The sequence below is a fragment of the Sebastes fasciatus genome, chromosome 21 (genome assembly GCF_043250625.1).
Source record: "Sebastes fasciatus isolate fSebFas1 chromosome 21, fSebFas1.pri, whole genome shotgun sequence".
NCBI classification, from domain to species: domain Eukaryota; kingdom Metazoa; phylum Chordata; class Actinopteri; order Perciformes; family Sebastidae; genus Sebastes; species Sebastes fasciatus.
Genome location: NC_133815.1, coordinates 21456733 through 21474938, shown reverse-complemented (window position 1 = coordinate 21474938; position 18206 = coordinate 21456733). Strand labels below are relative to the sequence as shown.

At 41.7% G+C, this 18206-nt stretch overlaps 1 protein-coding gene across 7 annotated transcripts in view; it reads right to left on the bottom strand.

Moving 5' to 3' along the window:
• Nucleotides 1–17378, bottom strand: part of vav3 (vav guanine nucleotide exchange factor 3) — a 116383-nt gene extending 99005 nt beyond the window's left edge. For 4 of the 7 annotated variants that reach the window (XM_074621367.1, XM_074621371.1, XM_074621364.1 and 1 more), the window contains exon 1: nucleotides 16916–17373. In XM_074621367.1, the coding sequence (XP_074477468.1) occupies nucleotides 16916–17122 (207 nt within the window). In that variant the 5' untranslated portion in view covers nucleotides 17123–17373. Of the gene's footprint in view, nucleotides 1–16915 lie in introns of all 7 variants that reach the window. The other 3 variants (XM_074621368.1, XM_074621369.1, XM_074621365.1) reach the window with 1 other exon arrangement.
• Nucleotides 17379–18206: the final 828 nt, after the last annotated feature.

Here is an 18206-nt window from a genome sequence, read left to right as displayed (position 1 = left end):
TGTTTGAGGGATTAGAAGCTGCTGTGTTTTACCATAACATGCAAATATTTGAATTAGTTAATGTTCACCTGTCACTGGCAGATCACTACACATGGGTAATGTGGCTTCATGAAGTCAATTCAAGACAAGTATATTTATATAGCACGTTAAATTGGAGATGACCAAAGTGCGGTACAAGATAAAGTGAACAGCAAGTAGAATTTCATCAACAAAAGTAACAAAACAACAATACGCTGCAATGAAAAAATACAAGGCAATATTATAATATGCAAGGCCGGCTCTGGCCGTTTTGGTGCCATAGGCTAAATTCAGATTTAGAGTCCACCCCCTGCTCTAGGGTTAGGGTTAGAGATTTTTATTTTCATAAATAACTGTATCTATTATGATATAAATAAATAATCGGTCCCTGATATTGTTGGCTTAAAGTGTTCAGTCAGTTTCACTACAATTTACACTTTTATTAACATATAATTGCGGCCGGGCAGATGGAAAAAATGTGACAAAGAAAGTTACAGGGGTGAAACGTTTATTTATTTATTTATTTATTTATTTATTTATTTATTTATGTATTTATGTATTTATGTATTTATTTATTCATTTATTCATTAACTTATTTATTTATTCCACCAGAATTATTTTCTTTATTATTGTTTTTACAACCAGTGCCCCCCCCAAAAGGTGGTGCCCTATAGGCGACCGCTGATATGGCCTATGCCTTAAACCGGCCCTGATAACATGTGCACAAATCGAAAACCGAAATAGAATAAAACTTGTAAGAGCCATATAGAACAATAAAAGTTTATAAAATACTAATACATTTAATAGAAAGCGGTAGGCTATTCCAAGTGATGCTTGCATGATTGAACTGGTACTGAGTAACATCAGTGTCAATATTGACACTGCAGGGTACAGAGACAACAGCATATCACAGCCAACACACATAGGCCCACATTCCTGTGTGGTTGTGGCTTTATTGCATTTGAGCGGTGAGACGTTATGGCTGCACCAGTACAAGGGCCAGGCGTCTGAAATGAACAAAGGCAACTGAAAACACTTGATTGCTGTACATACAAACGGCAGACTCGAACAGCGCAAGAAAAAGGACTTTGAAGAATCAAAGCTGCAGTTAAATTGGCAGCTCGGTAGGCAAGCTACCCTGATCTGAAAGCCTATATATCAGCTTCAAAAATGTCACAATATTGTGTGAATCATTAAAAAAAGATAAATTATTCAAGGTCAGAGTCAGTTTTAGTTGCATCACAGGAGGAATTCAGCAGCTGCTCAAAAGGAAACATCCTTCTGTTGTTAAACTTTTATCATTTTGTCCACAACTTAAACTGACATTTAGCTACTGCATCTAGCACTCACTATCTAACCTTTCTCCAGAGATATGTTTCCATATTGCAATGCTTCACCATCATCACCTCCTTCTTCTTTTTCTTCTGCTTGGGTAACAGGTTTTACAGGAAGTGGATTTCATTAGCGAATTTCCTGTTTCTTAAAAAGAGCACAACTCTGTGCCACACCGTTAATATGTGGAGTCCATCCTCAAAGGTCTGACCGTGATCATGTTTGACAACCTCAACTTAACAACCTTCAATAATTCAGTCAGTGTCATCATGAAAAGCTCGGGAGAAGAAGCAGCGGGACGTATTCTGTTTTTCATAACACACCTTAGCCCTCTTGGGTACAAAGCAAAATCAAATTTGTCTTGCATGTCCATGCATCAAATATGAAACGCCTCTCTCCACTCCGATTGAATTATGCTTTACAGATGGCTTCACAATAGAGAGAGAAGCCCCCAGCCAGAGAGCTCCAGATAAGAGGCAGCGTACAGTATAGCAGCGAGCGAGCGAGCAGCGAGTGAATAATATTGAATGTTTACACTTGTACACATCACTTTCTTTTATCAGACAAGCACATCTTGTCTGCCTGGAGTCTCTGGAGAGTCCCAAAGGACCTCGGCATATTATCTGAGGGAAGCAGCTTCACGGAGCGCATATGAAAGACGGCGTCTCTGCTGCACTGAGCTGAAGACAGCAGAGGGGGAATTGTATTAACAAGAGTGTAGCAGCATGAGGCAACCAGTTACTGTTCCACTGGCAGCTTTTCTTCTGCATTAGTGACTCGGGGGGCTCAGGAAGTGAATGGGCTCGTGTGTATGTGTATGTGTGTGTGTGTGTGTGTGTGTTTGCACATCTGTATGTGCATGCATGTGTTGTATCCTTGTACATGTGTAAGCCAATGTTGTAAAGTAAAATTAAAGCTAGGGTTGGTAATCTTCTTCAAAAACATTTTATGGTATATATTTGCTGAAAATCTCCTCACATCCCGACAGCAATCAATAAATCAAATGCGCTGACAAAAAAACAGAAAAAAAAAGTCTGGTATGTGTTTACGTTCATTATGGTGTGTTTACGTCCATAATGATATATTTGGGGGAGTGGCTTTGGAGGGAGGCCTGAAGGGACGGGCTGTCAGTGTTGCAGACTTTCTCTCTAGATTTGGTGACTTTTGGAGCCAGTGCTGCTACTTTCATTGGAAAAGTTTTGGCAACACTGGGCTGGGTTTTTTGGTTGGATCATTTTCAAAATCTAGCGTATGCTTGCTAATTTCTTAAGATTACCCACCCTAGCTTTAAGACCAAAATTTTTGTTTGAATTTTGCTTGTTATATTATGGATGAATTTTGCTTGTTATATTGTAGCTTTTAAAGGATTATTTTGCCATTTTGTGAAACTTATTCTTACTTACTCTTATTCACTTCAGATGCTTAGCACAAAGACTGGAAGTAAAACAATCTAAACAGTCTACCAGCAGCTCCTCTAAAGCTCAATAATTAACAGCGTATATCTTGTTTGTTTTAGAAAACTTTATTTAGACGGGGACGCTTCACTGAGAGCATTGCTCTATTTTTATATTAGCTATTGTCTATTTCTAGGCTGTAAAGGTTAAACAAACAAGATATAACATGTTCATTTGTTATATCTCGAACCAGGCAGATGTTTCCCCCAGTTTCCAGTCTTTATGCTAAGCTAAGATAACTGGCCGTAGATTCATGTTTAGCGTACAAACAGCAGAGTGCTTTTAATCTTTCCATCATCTATCTCTCCTTATAGAGTTAATAAGCAACTCCAATTGGTCCCTAACTACCCTAATTAATCCCTTAAAGCTGAAACAAAACATCAAAATGTTGCGCATGAAAGCCCAAAAAAGAAAAAAATACCATCCACTAGGGAAGACCATGATGATGCTGTTGATAGGCCAGGTAGTAGGTGGACCTCTAGTTAAGACTTTTGGGGTCAAAAAGCACTTGAAAGCTATAGAAATAAAAAAAACAATTACTACAACTATCATAACAAACATTGAGCAATACATTGGCTGATATAAGCTTATCACAGATATACAGAGATATTTGCATATACATTATGTCAGTGGGTAATGAACAAGAAATTGCAGTATGGAAATCCCAAAGATATGTTTTAAGTAATTAAGAGACTACATATTTTGGGGACAATTCTTTTAAAAAATTAATTTAGTGTTTATGAAATATCAGCCTGTCAGATTTGTTTTTACTTTAAAATATCAGCCTCAAAAAACAGTATTGGTTGGGCTCTTATTATAACCGTGATATATATAAATGTACCAAGTGAAGCTGTACCAAATCCAAGACAAATATAACCTACAGTGTTAGTATACCTATTTCTGCATTTCAATGAAACCTGCAAATAACCTCACAGTGTAGAATGAGGAATTAAGGATAGATTATGCTGCAACATCTGAGCAGGAAGCTCCAAAACACACGTCGACTCAGTTAGGATGAAAATGCAAAGCTTCTACACACGACCAGCGTATGGAGGGTTTAAAATCCCACCAGACCAACCATCTGGAATATGAGGGTGGGGGGGATATTCCTGTAAGACAAGCCATCTCGCTGCTGTGCTTTTGATATGAGCCAGGTCGTGCTCTGTATCCACAATAAGTATCCAGTTTCTGCTTATGTATTCCTTCATACAAGTCAAAGCTCCATAGCAACAAGCCGCAGCCTTTTATGGCTCCCGTGCGCATTGTGGAGCTTAATGAAATCCTGCTCTCCTTCTCTCGTAGATCTACGCAGTGAAAGACAGTCGGAGTTTGGCCGTCTTACTGCTTAAATCTTGTTGAGCATCAATTAATGGCAATCAAATGGATGAGTCTCTTGCAGAGGGAATCAAGGCTTGTGTATAGAATCTAATTAAGTAGTTAAAAGCTCTGACTCTCTTATCTGTTTATTGACAGCAGTGTGGGAAAGTAAAGAGGGAAGGAAACCATGTTTAAGCAATGCAAAGGGGAAAGAAGTGATAATAAGACATATATGTCTGTCAGTTTCAAACCCCTGCTGGATTACGTCGCTGTGTCCGGAGCGAATGACATCATGTGCACAGGTCTGTGGGGCGCTTTTGTCAAGACTCTGTAAGCCATAACCAGCGGGTGACATATCACTATCCAAGCCAGGAGGTCACATCCATGTCAGCATGTTTGGAGCTTTCGTCAACTGTGTAACCAGGAAATGGGAGGTGGAAACGTAGGCGAAGGTCTGCTGGGCGCTGACGAAAGCGCTGCTGCTCTCTCTCCGACCGAGGTCGGGGTCATCGCAGCAGACGGCTCGGCCAGACACCCATCGGCTTACGTATCTTAATGGATTAATGCGAACGTTAACAGCGGTCAGCACCTTTTTATTCCAGCAATAAATTGTGGTAACTGATTTCATAGCTCCTAATCTCTGGGTTAAGGTGTGCTAAACCGTGAAATGAGCTGCTTGTTTGAATGCAAACCCACAGACTTGGTTTACAACCGTCACATGACTGAAAAACATCGACGGGACATGCAGATGGTCTTTCCACTCATTTTTTCCAGTCACTTTCGTGACTGTGAATATCCCCTGCTAGTTAGTGACAGCCTCTTTATCTGCTCATGTTTCCGGTAAGGGGCTACTCTGTTTTGTCAGGAGTTTGGCTCGTTGGTCACATCCTACTTTAGGTGAGGAGAGGATTGGCATTAGAGTCATCTGTGTTTCCAGGAGATAACTCTGTGGTGAGGCTCCTGCTAATCCTTCCATTCAGTAAGTTGAGTAATTGTGGGCGACACACATTGTCCTGAAGTGAGGAGGAAAATATGTTTTTTTTTAAGAAAGCTGCGCTAATAAAAATGTTTATATTAACAGCGGATCACATCACTATGTGTAATGTGAAAGGTGTCAACCGTAGTGACAAACCCACACGTAATTATCACCAGACTCTGCGGCTCCCCTCAGCTCCACAGAGCGTTTTAGCATCTTTCAGCTCATTGTTTTGGTTTTTAAAGCCCACAGTGAATTGGATTTATTTGTACAGATTAAACTCATGTGATATAACGTATTAATTAGTGAGCTTTAACGGTGAATTCTGTTAGCTTTGGACAGCGCTAGGTTAGCTGTGACCTTGTTTCCAGTCTTTGTGCTAAGCTGCGCTAACCGGCTGCTGGCTGTAACCTTCTATTTAATGGACAGATATGAGAGTGGTATCATATCATGGAAACAGAATCAACTTTTGGAGAAACGCAGCCCGATGTCACGCTGTAAAACCCAGCTATGAGGGAACAAAAGACGTTAATCGTCGCAGGTATTGGGCCATTAGGTGACTCTCCAACACCGCTGCACAAGCTTGCAGCGAATTGCCCAAAAGCCTCATCTGGTGTGAATGCAGCCTTACAAAACTGCATGACAGCCATTGGCAGTACAATTTATACTGTGTTATCAAACATACAATGCAGGTGTTGTCATTAACATATTACTAGAGACAATCTTGCGATTGCCCTTCCCGACTTCCTATCCATCTCTTCCAGCGCCCTTGCTCGGATCCCAACCATCTTCAAGCTCGGCCTTCAATTTGATCTCAACTACACACATGTAAAGTCTTATCACTGCATCGTGCACCGTGACGCTATCGTGTTGACAAATTCTGTCCACAGACAGACAGACAGAAATATTATAAGCACATGGCAAAGAACTCAAAACCTCTTCTGTGGTAGTTCCCGCTACAGTGGGACTCTCCAAGACCACATATTACCATGAAGACACAGACTCACAGGGTGGAAACAATACCAGCGTCGCTGTCTCGGCTGGTAATAATTACTATAGTAGATCACTTCCCTTCTTTATGTTCTCAAAGTCGTCTGACAACATTAACATAAATAAAGGTTACCCATATTGCGTGATCAGCCATAGTGGCATTTAAAATGAACAATCACAGAAAGAATTGAAGATGACAGAAAACTGGCCTCCTGATATTTCTGCCTCGCAGCACCCGAACACGTAGGTTTTGGAAAAGCTTTGATTTACCCATCCCCGCTACAGGACCGGCCTTATCTCTCTGAAGAAGACAGACAAAGGCATACAGTTCTTTCATGTAATGACAATAAGGCAATAAGGGAAAACCCAACTCCCTCCAATCCCCCTCCACCCCCCCTACCCTTCCACCTCGGTACCTCCCCCACAACACCAATGAGTGTCTCAGAAGCCATTTTCCATTAAATCCTGGTTTTAACCCCAGTGACCCCCACTTATACACACAGCTCACTCCATCCCCCCACTCGATAAGGGAATTGAATTAGTGTTACTGCACGAGATATGAACCCTCTTGGCTGCAGAAACCCAGGTCAAATAGTTTCAGCTCAACTGTGTGTGAGTGGCTCAAAAGGAGGTTTATAAAGAAGAGTATAAGGGTGGAGGAGATTGGAGGATTGAATGTCATATAAACTGTGCGGAGCGCTAAATAAAATGTACACACTGACTGCACAAACACTGAAGCGTGAATGGTGAGCAGACAGCATCCCTCCTCCTCTTCCGTCTACTCCCCCTGATTTATACCTCTTGGAAGATTGTGTTAAAAAAGTGTGAATAATGCTCTGCTGTGCTGTTTGAAAGAGCCTGGTCTACTGCTGTCTGACCCATATGTGTGTGTGTGTGTGTGTGTGTGTGTGTGTGTGTGTGTGTGGGCGTGTGTTCATTCAGGTGTTGGGTTTGACCGCTGTGGCTGATACGGTATCAGTGCTGATATTTTTGGGATTTACACTGCTAAAAGTCAAGCGTTGCTGATAAAATTCATCAGTTTTCTTGCCAAAACGTATTCAATGTTTCCACATATTTTTATTTCTGGCAAGTTAAAGCCTCCACGGAAACTGTGTACCATAAAATTGTATTATACTGTATTGGTAATAACTAGTGCTTGAAGTGGAAAAAATTAGTTCTCCCCTTATTCACATGTTGGCGTGTGTGTAGGACGGTATCAGCAGTCTCTTGCAACTTATTCCTATTTATTCATGGTTTCTTTAAGCATGTTAAACTGTGTCAGTCATAATCAGCTGTGATTTTATTGCTATATCCTTATACGTGGGCTATTCATCTTCTATAGTTGGCCTATAATACTCCAATAATATTCCAACTGGAGCATTATAGGGTTGTGGTGGTGTGTTTGTATGTAGTGTTAATACTTTAAGTGCTTTCCTGTGTTATTTATAGTATCACTCTATAATATATTATAGGATGTCTATAGCCTGGAATCAACAGCAGCCAGCCAGACAGGGAGGTACACATGCAGAGCTGAGGTGTGTGAGTTGTTCATTCAGGTTTTAGGAGCAGAGTCCCAGTCAGGATGCTCCTACATATTATACAGAGACACATTCTGAATTTCAACAGTGAATAAAAGATACTAGGAGTTATTGGGGTATGGGGGTCCTCCCTCAAGAAAATTTCAAAAGGTTTTTGACTTCATTTTTACATCATTATTATTACTAATTAAATTATTTCACAGCCTGAACATTAAATTCTTCTGGAAATGGTTGCACTGTTAAATCATATTCTATAAATCAAAAGAGCAAATTCCAAAAACGTTTAAATTATTTTTCATCAATTATATATATTTTACAAAAAGGACCTGAACATTGTATTGATAAATTACAGCACCCTTGTTCTCACCCCACCTGCACCATGCCGTGCGTCGGCTCGTCTAGATGCTCCCGACATAGTTTTTATGTTCATACGGTATGAGGCGCTGCACTGTTATGAATCACCATTATAAGTCTCACAGAGAACCTTATATAGAGAGGCCAGAGAAGAGCTTGTGAGAAGTTCCGGTACCCAAGAAAAAGTCACGGTACGCCAAGGAGTAAAATGAAGACACTGCATACCGGTAAATACTGGTCCACTTCAAGCACTGCTAATAACAACAATATATAGACTCGCACGTGGCCATATCCCTTCTCCTTATCCCCTGTGTGTGCTCTGTCGTACATGTATGGAGTCGCTACTATTTCTACTGCATTCTTTCCCTCTCTGTCTCCATTACACATATAAGGACATTCCTATTTCCAATAGACAACAGTGATCCATCACTTCCACCTTGAGTCGCTCAGAGCAGGACGCCTTATACATACAGTAGCTGTCGCTGTTGAAAAAAGGTGTTATAGCCTATATACATCCATGCTGGGTCCACATACTTGCACATACACAAAATGCATAGGTATAAAGGTACATTCTAGTCTGTTTAGGCGGTATACTGAGGTATTAGTGAGCTCTGTAGAGCTTGAATTCATGTGCTCTCCACCTCGCTTGGCTCCTGGTTTCCACTACAGTGAACCTGACAGTAAAAGGTTGCACACACACTGCTGCTGGCTATGACCATGGTTGTACGTTGGCATCATCTGGATGTAAATCTACAATTCCTGACTGCTCACTGTCTTCCAAGATAGCATCTTGACATTTCCATCGAGCTAAAAAAAAGTTCAAAACCGCTGTTAATGTTACCTTTATTTAAACTTTCATAATTCGACTGTATGCTGAGAGGTCTCCTCTGATGTGTGTGAGCACCTGACTACACTTAAAATGTCTCTTGTGAAGATGATTGTTTGCCAGTAAAGACGACAGACAGTATTGGCTTACTTGGAGCTTTCAGAGCACTCAACAGTGATTAACTGAACCATCCCACGGCCGAATTGAGTAACATCATAAACATCGATTGCAGGTACATTCTCCACCGCTGAATATCTCCTAATAAAATCAGCATATACATTATCCATACTTTAATGTGCACTATACACCATAGCCTTTACCGGTCGGCTGTGGTGCAGGCTTGTTACCTTGGTGACGGAATGAAAGGTCAGTCCGCTCTGCGCACGTGTGCGTGCACAAGCGAGGTGCAACATAATCGTGTCTTTGCAGATATGTGCGTCCACGTCGCCGTACATGAGGCAGCACATGAATATGCATGTCATCGCTATGACACGGCTGCATTACGCTGCACTGGAATAGTAAATGGGAGGCTGTGCTCCGACGTGGCATGCATGGCTGCAGTAATGTGGTGTTTACACACCGACAGGTGCAATCCTTTTCTTCTAAATGAATCAACGAAGGCAGCCAAGCCACAGTAACTCAGGGGTAGTCATCAGGGGACTCAGAAGCTGTGTCCAAATGCTCCCATAGGGCATACTGATAGCATGCAATGTGTAGTGTGTGCAATATCTGTATGCACATTGAGTAGGTTAAAGGTATGAGTATGCATACAATATAGATGAGAATGTAAACGGTCAATGAAATCTGAGCCACAATTCTTCCAACGCCTTCTTGCTCCCAGAGAACTGACCCAGAAGGGGACATTTTCTACACAAGATGACGGACAACGAAAGCAGCAAATTCATGCTCCAATGCAAAGTTTGAACATTTTATGATATAATAAGGTCTGACTGCATGCAGAAAGTGCTACAGACTGTATTCTGGTATGTGGCGTTCAGTTCAGAAGCTGAGCTGTAGACTGCACTAAAAACTTCAGACGTTCCACTGTGGTTTGTCACCACCACAAAAAGAAATATTTAACAAAAAGGATACCATGTCTGTCTACCATGGCTAAATATGAAGTTGTAGCCAACTGGCTAGCTTAGCTTAGCATAAAAAGATTTGCTTTCTTGCAGAGAGTTAGATGAGAATATTGATACCACTCTCATGTCTGTCCGTTAAGACTGCACCTCTAAAGAACACCAATTAACACCAATTAACTTCTGCTCCTAAAACACCAGGCGGCTACCTCCGGTCCTGAAAAGTGAAGCCAATGCGGAAGTGCCTTAAGTTTGCATTCTTTCTAACAGCCAGCAGGGGGCGACTCTTCTGGTTGCAAAAAGAAGTCTGATTGTATAGAAGTCTATGAGAAAATGACCCTACTTCTCACTTGATTTATTACCTCAGTAAACATTGTAAACATGAGTTTATGGTCTCAATCGCTAGTCTCTGTTGTCCGGTCTACGAGTTGTTTATGAAAGGGTTAAAGTTCTAAGACGAAAACACAGTGTGTTTTCAGTTCATGAATGTAACATTTTGGTCGCCTAAAAATGTCTTATTCAGTTTTCGGTTGTACTTAGCTCCACCCTCTCGTGTCACTTCTGGTTCCAAAATACCAAGATGGTGACGGCCAGAAACCAAGATGGCGACGGACAAAATGCCGTACTCGAGGCTTCAAAATGGCAGTCCACAAACCAATGGGTGACGTCACGTTGACTACATCCCCTTCTTATATACAGTCTAACATCTAATCTGAGACTGATTTAGACTTCAAAACACCAGTTGAGTGCAATCAACTAGCTGGTTATCAGACTGGATGTTGGGAGCTGCAACTACTACTGCTAAAAACCTTTTGAAAAGTAAACATACAGTGCATCTTGTTCTAGTGTGGATATGGATTGGAGAGAAAGGAGAATCAATGTGTGTGATGAGTCTGTGTTGTTCACACACACGTACAGAAATACATAAACTATTAATAACCTCTTTTAACATTTTGCGTGGTTACACCTCACTTATCTATGACCTTATTCTGCTTTAATACAGAGTACCTTACAGTTACCATGACAATCCCACAATAGCCTTTATTCTTCTCTAATTACACTTACCTGAACCCTAACACTACCCAAAAAAAATGCACAATAAAATGTTTTTATGTGCTAACATTTGTGACGTCTTATTGAAAGTTTTTACACAGAATCTGTTATGTTTCCTGAGCCCATTGACTTGGTCTTATATTCTGCACTAACCAAAGGAAAATCAAGACATTCTCTCTGTCTTTCTCATTCTCCCACGCTCTCTCTATCTCTCTCTAACTTTTGTCTTTGCGAGTGAAGAGCGAGGCTCGCAGCCTTTGAAGCCTGCTGTATGTGGAGTGTTGGTGCGTGAAGCTTTGCAGCTTTTCTCTTCATTGTCTGAATCACAGAATTTTGGTTTAGGCTTGACAAAACATACACTATGTATAATGTATAATAGCATTCTCTAAGTGTACTATATGCAAATATAGTAGGCCTGGAAAAGGTCTCTGCAGCATACCTGTCAAAATAAAATCATAAAAGGTGAATTAATTGTGCTATTTATTGAGCTGTCACCTTCTCACATGGTGACAGTTTTTCATGTATGTGCTTTAAAATAATAATAAATCCATCACATGTATCAGCAGTGGTTCTCTGTATGTATATATGACCTAAGCTATGCCTGCTAGTCTAACATTATACTGCATTCTGTATAGAATAAACGGATAATTCATGCATGAATGTGTTGATTAAGTCTTCATGGCATCTCTATGTTGGTTTTGACTCTGTGTAAAATCTATGAAGCCTTTTCTCTCTTGTTCTTTGGTGCATGATGTACTTTCTTGACTCTTGTTAAAATTAGAACCTGACTCTTACTTATTCTCTGTCTTTCTCACACTTTCACTTTCCAAAAATGAAGTGAAGTCTTTGATGTCGGCTTTGTGAAGAGCAAAGTGGGGTTTTTTCTGTTGTTTTTGTTGTGTGAAGACAGCGGCGGCTTTTCTCTTCATTGTGTCTGACATCGCAGTGCTTTGGTCTGAGCTTGATCGAGGGCATGTTTAGTTTCACTTCCTTCCTCTATTCCATTTCCTGATTTCCTGTGCATGTTGAGGCTCACGGCGGCTGGTGTGTGTGTGAGAGGCTTTCAGCTGCCGGTGGGTTGGCGACAATGTTCGCACTCAGAATCTGCAGCCTATAATCCTGTGTCATGGAGAACAAGGCAACAGTAGGCTTAACAAGTTAGGGGCAAATTTCTAGATTTAAATTTCAATCAAATGACATAAGCTCAGTTTTGTGTATTTTAGCAGTTGTTTGAACTGACTATATCAACGGAGGGCTCATTCTACCAGCCTGTTAGCTAGTATGTTTTTAGCACATGCCTTTGCTAGCAGCATTATGGCCATAGACAGTATATCAGAAGTGGACCTAGTCATCGTGATGTCACCCATTGGTTTGTGGGCTGCTGTTTTGAAGCCTATAGGCTGTCGCCATCTTGGTTTTTGGTCGTCGCCATCTTGGTTTTTTGCAACCAGATGCGACACTAAGCCCCCCAGGAAGAGCACCGGGCTTTGAAGCAAATGTTCATAGTGGCCAAATGGCGGTACGACAACTTCCATGTCTGTAGGGTGACCAAGTGTCCCTCATTTTGATTGGCCCTCAAACGTATTTTTTTAAGTTAGATAGACATTATATAAAATTTTAGACAACCTCTCGGTTTTGGTAACATGTCCCAAATCGTCCCACACAAGCATACTCTTTGTCCTACATTTGGTTTGTTAGGATTCTGGTCACCCTGTGTGTCCGTCATGCGATGCCATTGGGTCCACAAATACTTTTACCCATAGACTTACATTGGCAAAGAGACGTCTGTAACTCTTCAGATAATTCAGTTTTTTAGGTAAATCAACTCCCCAGTATGAACACTTGAATAGTCCTAATTTAAATCATTAGGTCCTAAAAGTTGTAAAATGCACTAATAGCTGAATCCAGAGTTATTTTCCTTCCTCCGTTCATGTGAATGAGCTCCAGACCGAGGCTGGACCTCGGGCTGAGAGGCGGGGTTAAAGGAAAACGCTACTGCGCATGCTCTATGGGCCCAATGGATGCGGAAGATTGACGGAAGATCCGGGTACTTTATCATCGGCAGTCGAGCCATAATGGCTTCATGCGCCACTGAGCAACAAACGGGAGCCCGCCTCCAACGCTGTATCCAGTTCTCTTTATACATCCATGAGTGACAGAACGAGGGTGGAGCTAAGTTCAATCAAACAATGAATAAGGCATTTTTAGGCACTGATTATGACAGAAAAAAAACACACACACACACACACACAAGGAGATTAATGTCCTTCCTACCAATTCATACAAGCAGCGTTTGGAATATATTTGCAGTCTTCTCAGCAAAAAACTGAGATTCAGCAGAACTTGGACCCAAATGTTTCAAGAAACAGAAGGATGGAAAGACTGCATGCTGCCTGTTTGACCACATGGTCGGCTCGTTGTGCCACGACAAGCAATCCATAGTTCCTCTTAACGCTAAACCACTGATTCTCACTGAGTGAGACAAAAAACAACTACTGATTATGTGGCGTGTTTCTTTCTGGTAGGAAAGCAGAATGCAGCAGCTTGCTGTGGTCGCTCTGCGTCTAGACTATGTAATTGGTTCATTACAGCCCTGTAAAATATGATCAAAGAGCGTGAACATTTTGCTTTACGCTGACCTTAACTGGAACTTTGAGCTCTTCATTTTAAACCTTGTCATGCACACATGCACACAGAACACATACACTCATTTTTTCATTTTTCACCACAAGAGCACAGATCATTTAATCAGTAAATAGACTGACCCCAGCTACATATTTTCCTGCCTAGATTGCTGGCTGTCTGCTGCCCTGACATGAACAGAACTGACTCAATATACAGCCCATGCAAATCTCCCCAAACACAATTAATGTTGCAGAATGAGAAGCAGCCCGCCCTGATGCCAACATCACACATGTGAACCCTCCAGAGCTTCCAATACATTGTGCTTTAATTACGCAGCTAACACCAGCACAGCGGGGCTAGCCCTTCAGGGCCCTTTATGTCCTCAGAGATGCATCTACGGAGGCCAGGCAGACTCTTTGTAGCTCTGTCCCTCCACTGCCTTTGTCTTTTCCATCGCATGGGTCCCACGGGTGAGTCCACAGCGGCGTCCCATGTGTTATTATTGGCCAATGACAAAGTAGCTGCCACGGCCCTCATGAATTATGCAGGATAAAAAGGGAAGCGACTCCGCCCTCGGTTATGTAAATTTAACTTTGAGGAGACAGAGGGAGGAAAGTTGCTGGGCGGGGGGATGTTGACACCCATTTTTAGTTGAACTGTGCTCATAGCGGGATCCAGCATCACATGGTGTGAATGTGTGTGAAAGGGGAAGCCACGAGTCATGATCTACTGACACACATATGAAGTCCCAGGACAATTACTTTCAAAATTAAAATTCGCAAAGTTTCGAAATGTACATTTTGCCACTCTTTATCACAACAATAACGCCTGGTCGGTTATTCCCAGTAAAAGTCCTATATGGTGAACAGGAAGTGATGCACTTTCTGTTTTTTTTGCAAAAAACAAAAGACGAACTACAGTAAGTGGTTTTCATGAGAAGTTACAACCACAGTGGTACATCAAGCAAAGAAACAAGCACCACCTCAAAAACCTCAAACTTTTAACAAGTAAATATTATGTTAGTTAATTGACAGATGACCTCTGAGATGCGGTTCAAAAACATTGTAGTAACAAGCACCAAAAGTAGTAGTGGTGAACGTGAACTTGTAAATATATGAAACAGCGCCTAAACCTACAACTAATGCTAATTCACCCCTGGATGTAGCTCCATCACCGCCTTGTGTGAGTAAGCCATCCAACCATGCATAAAACAAACTCGGCCTATAAATAACCCAGTCTACTCTGGGCCAGGCCGGGCGCTGAGCGCCAGTATGGTTCACAACCTCTCCACGCTTGGCAGCTCCGTTGCATGTTATTATGTCATGACTGACAGCAAACACTGACCTATTGATGCCTCTCAGTAATTGTATTGGTGCAAACAGTAAATGGACCAATCAGCTTCTCCTCTTACAATCCCAATCTAGTTTTGTCTGAAATCTCCGAGTAAAAGGATCCTTTGACGGTTGATTTCCATTTCCATTGATGACATTAAAATCCTCTATGCTTTTTGAAATTGTGCACTTGACCTGCGCGCTCAAGTTGAACAGCGGACGCCCAATTAGATTGCGACAGAACAGTAACTGCATATCCTATTAACCATCCCGCTGTGACATTGAGTTTATGTGCTTTTTCCAGGAAAACAAGCCTAATCCCCTTCTCCCCGTCGCTTGTGCAGTACATCCATACTGATATTCAAACCTTAATCAACTGTTTTCAGATGAGAGCATTAGGAGATCCATTGCATTGTATTACTGTAGTCTGTGTGTGTGTTAGTGTGTGTTAGTGGAACAGTCTAATTTTTCTAGAGCAGGTCTGCAGGCCCAGTAGGTGAGTGTCTACCTCACTGTGTGTTGACACCGAGCCAGACACCCAGATTCACTGTTATGAAGGCGAATATTAATCTCTCTGGCTGTCCTGTTATTGAAGCAGATGGTATCTGACAAACAGGAGCCACGTGGCCACAGCTCACTCTCCTATCTATCTATCTATATCTATCTATCTATCTATCTATCTATCTAATAGGGCTTTGTATTGGCAAGAATCTGGACATACGATACGTATCACTATGCAGGGGTAACGATTTAATATATTGTGACACTGTAAACAAGGCGATATATTGCGATTTTTTTATCTAATTTTGGGAAAACTGTTATAGTGCAAAGAACACACTACCATATGCATAAAACCTGAGTACAAAAAAGCTGACTTTTTATGCAGTCAGAACAGTGGGATCTGCATTTGCATTAATCACAGTCCCTGTAACATCCAACATCAAAGCACAACTTTGAGAGGACGCATATCTTTGCAAATTAAATACAATATTGTGAACTATTAATTAAAAATCAATACAGAGTTTTCAGAATCGATGCAGTTTGACAAAACATAATATCGCAATATTTGTTTTTTTCTACATTTTCTTACACCCCTACTATCTATCTATCTATATATATATCAGGAAATTGTAATTGCCTTTGTTCCTTCATATTACCAAGCAAGACAAACAAATATCTTATTTACTTTGAGTTCTCAATAAAAAAGGTATATTGTCATAAAATACCTGATTAAATACATGTTAATCCTATGAGATAAATCCACTTCTCTGATTAGGATAGTCCACAACAAAGCTTCATCACCACTTGACCTTTCTCCCCAGTGTATCTGCATCACCTATAGAGGGCAGATTGAGGACTTCTGTGTACATGTATTATAACGGTTCAGTGTTGACCAACACTGTCCATGAGTTACTTGAAGTAACTTATACTACAGAGTTAAGTCAAAGAATCAAAGAAAGTCATGGTTTTGTCCTTTTCGCTCACATTATGACTTTTATGAAGCACTAAATTGGCCCCAAAGATGGCAACCAAATCCCATTCAATTATTTGGCAATTTAGTGTTTCCTTGCTTACTGTCAAAGATACTCACGTCATAAAGCATTAATTAAGAGCTCCCCACAGTGGCAAGGATCATCTTTTTTCTTCGGCATATATTCCACACGCTATCATGTACTACGGTGAATATAATCCCAACTAATGTGATTTGTCGACTTCTTATTTGCGCTGTATTCCGCGACCAAAATATGCAGTGGGGGCGTTAGCGAGCGGTGTAACCAAAATGTTAAAAAGTTGAAATTTACTTGAAATAAAGTGCTAATTTGTGGATTATATTACGCCGATTCGATAGAGAGCTATTTCCATTCATAATAAACTTCATTGTGTTCTTACAGATGTGTTATTTTTGCTCCGAAGCGAGAAAACATTAAAACTAGCATAACTCCAATGAAGTCTGGTTGCGCTCTCGACGGAGAGTTTGGGGACGGAGCGAGCGCTCAGATATTAGGCAGTCCAGTTTCTTACCTGTGACATCTGCGGCCGGAGGTTGATCTCCTTCAGGTTGATGGACTGGGGTCTCAGGTTGTTGAGCAGATGGCAGAGCAGGACCCCATCCCGGAGGGTCTGGGCCAGGTCGAATACCTGAGCAGACTCCCATGTCACCCGGTGGTTCGCTGGAAGCACCTTGCAGTTGATCAACCACAGCGCGCATTGCCTCCAATACTCCATCATTATGGGGACTTCAGCCGGACAAAGCTTTGGAGGAGAATTTCTTTTTGTAGCAAGTGGAACTGCTGACGGCTCGGTGGTGCGTGTTAAATTGTAGCCATGCTATAGATCCGACAACTGTAGAAGAAGCCGATGAAAAGGGAACTGGAGGAGTGGACCAACAGCAGAGAGAGAGAGAGAGAGCTGGTGGAGGATGACAGGCAGTCAGTCCGGTGTGCTGAGGCTGTGGATGGAGCGCACCCTGCACTCTTCCTCTCTCTCTCTCTTACACACTCTCTCTCTCTAAATGTCTCTCTTCCCTCCCCCTCACCCAGCTCTTCACCTCTTCCGCTTACCACCCATAGGCTCCTTGTGTACTGTATGAAATTACAGTATAACATAATAGGCTATACAACCACCTATTTATTAAAACTTAGACTGTAGTGGAAAAAAAAACATGCATTTCTTTTAATCTTTACTTTTTTAAAGGGACTGTTTGTAAGAATCAGAAATGCTTGTTAACAGCGACACCTGTGGCCGTTAAGTCAACGAAAGTCAGCGTCGGGCTCGCGCTTTGCTCGCTCTAAATAGTGAGGCGACACACGTCAGCTAAAACCACAATATCACTATATTTCACCTGCTTGGCAGTAATGTTAGCTGACCAGACGAAGGTCTCTCCATGAATCAATGCCTAGTGTTGGCTTTTCCTGCTTCAGCCTCCGGGGCTGAAGAAGCGGGGCTCCGCAGCGAGTAATGTTATCGTCCCCGACCGCGGCCGGAGTGAACAGGGAAGACACCGGCACCCAGTCGGAGACGATAACGTTTCTCGCTGCGGAGCCCCGTCACTTCACAAGACACGGGAAACCTCTGTTGGTCTGGAGGAGCTGCAGCAGTTATTTCTGCACAAACGTACACAATACACAAACGTACACAAACGTACACAATACACAATACGTATACAATACAATATTCATTAGATATTCTCAGAGCTACGAAGTCTTCTGCAGTGTGGAGTTTGCGCGCATGAACGGGAGGTGGAGCGAGAACGAGCGCATTGTTTGAGTGAAGACAAACAGGCAGCGGAGCGGTCTGAACAGTGTAGCCATAT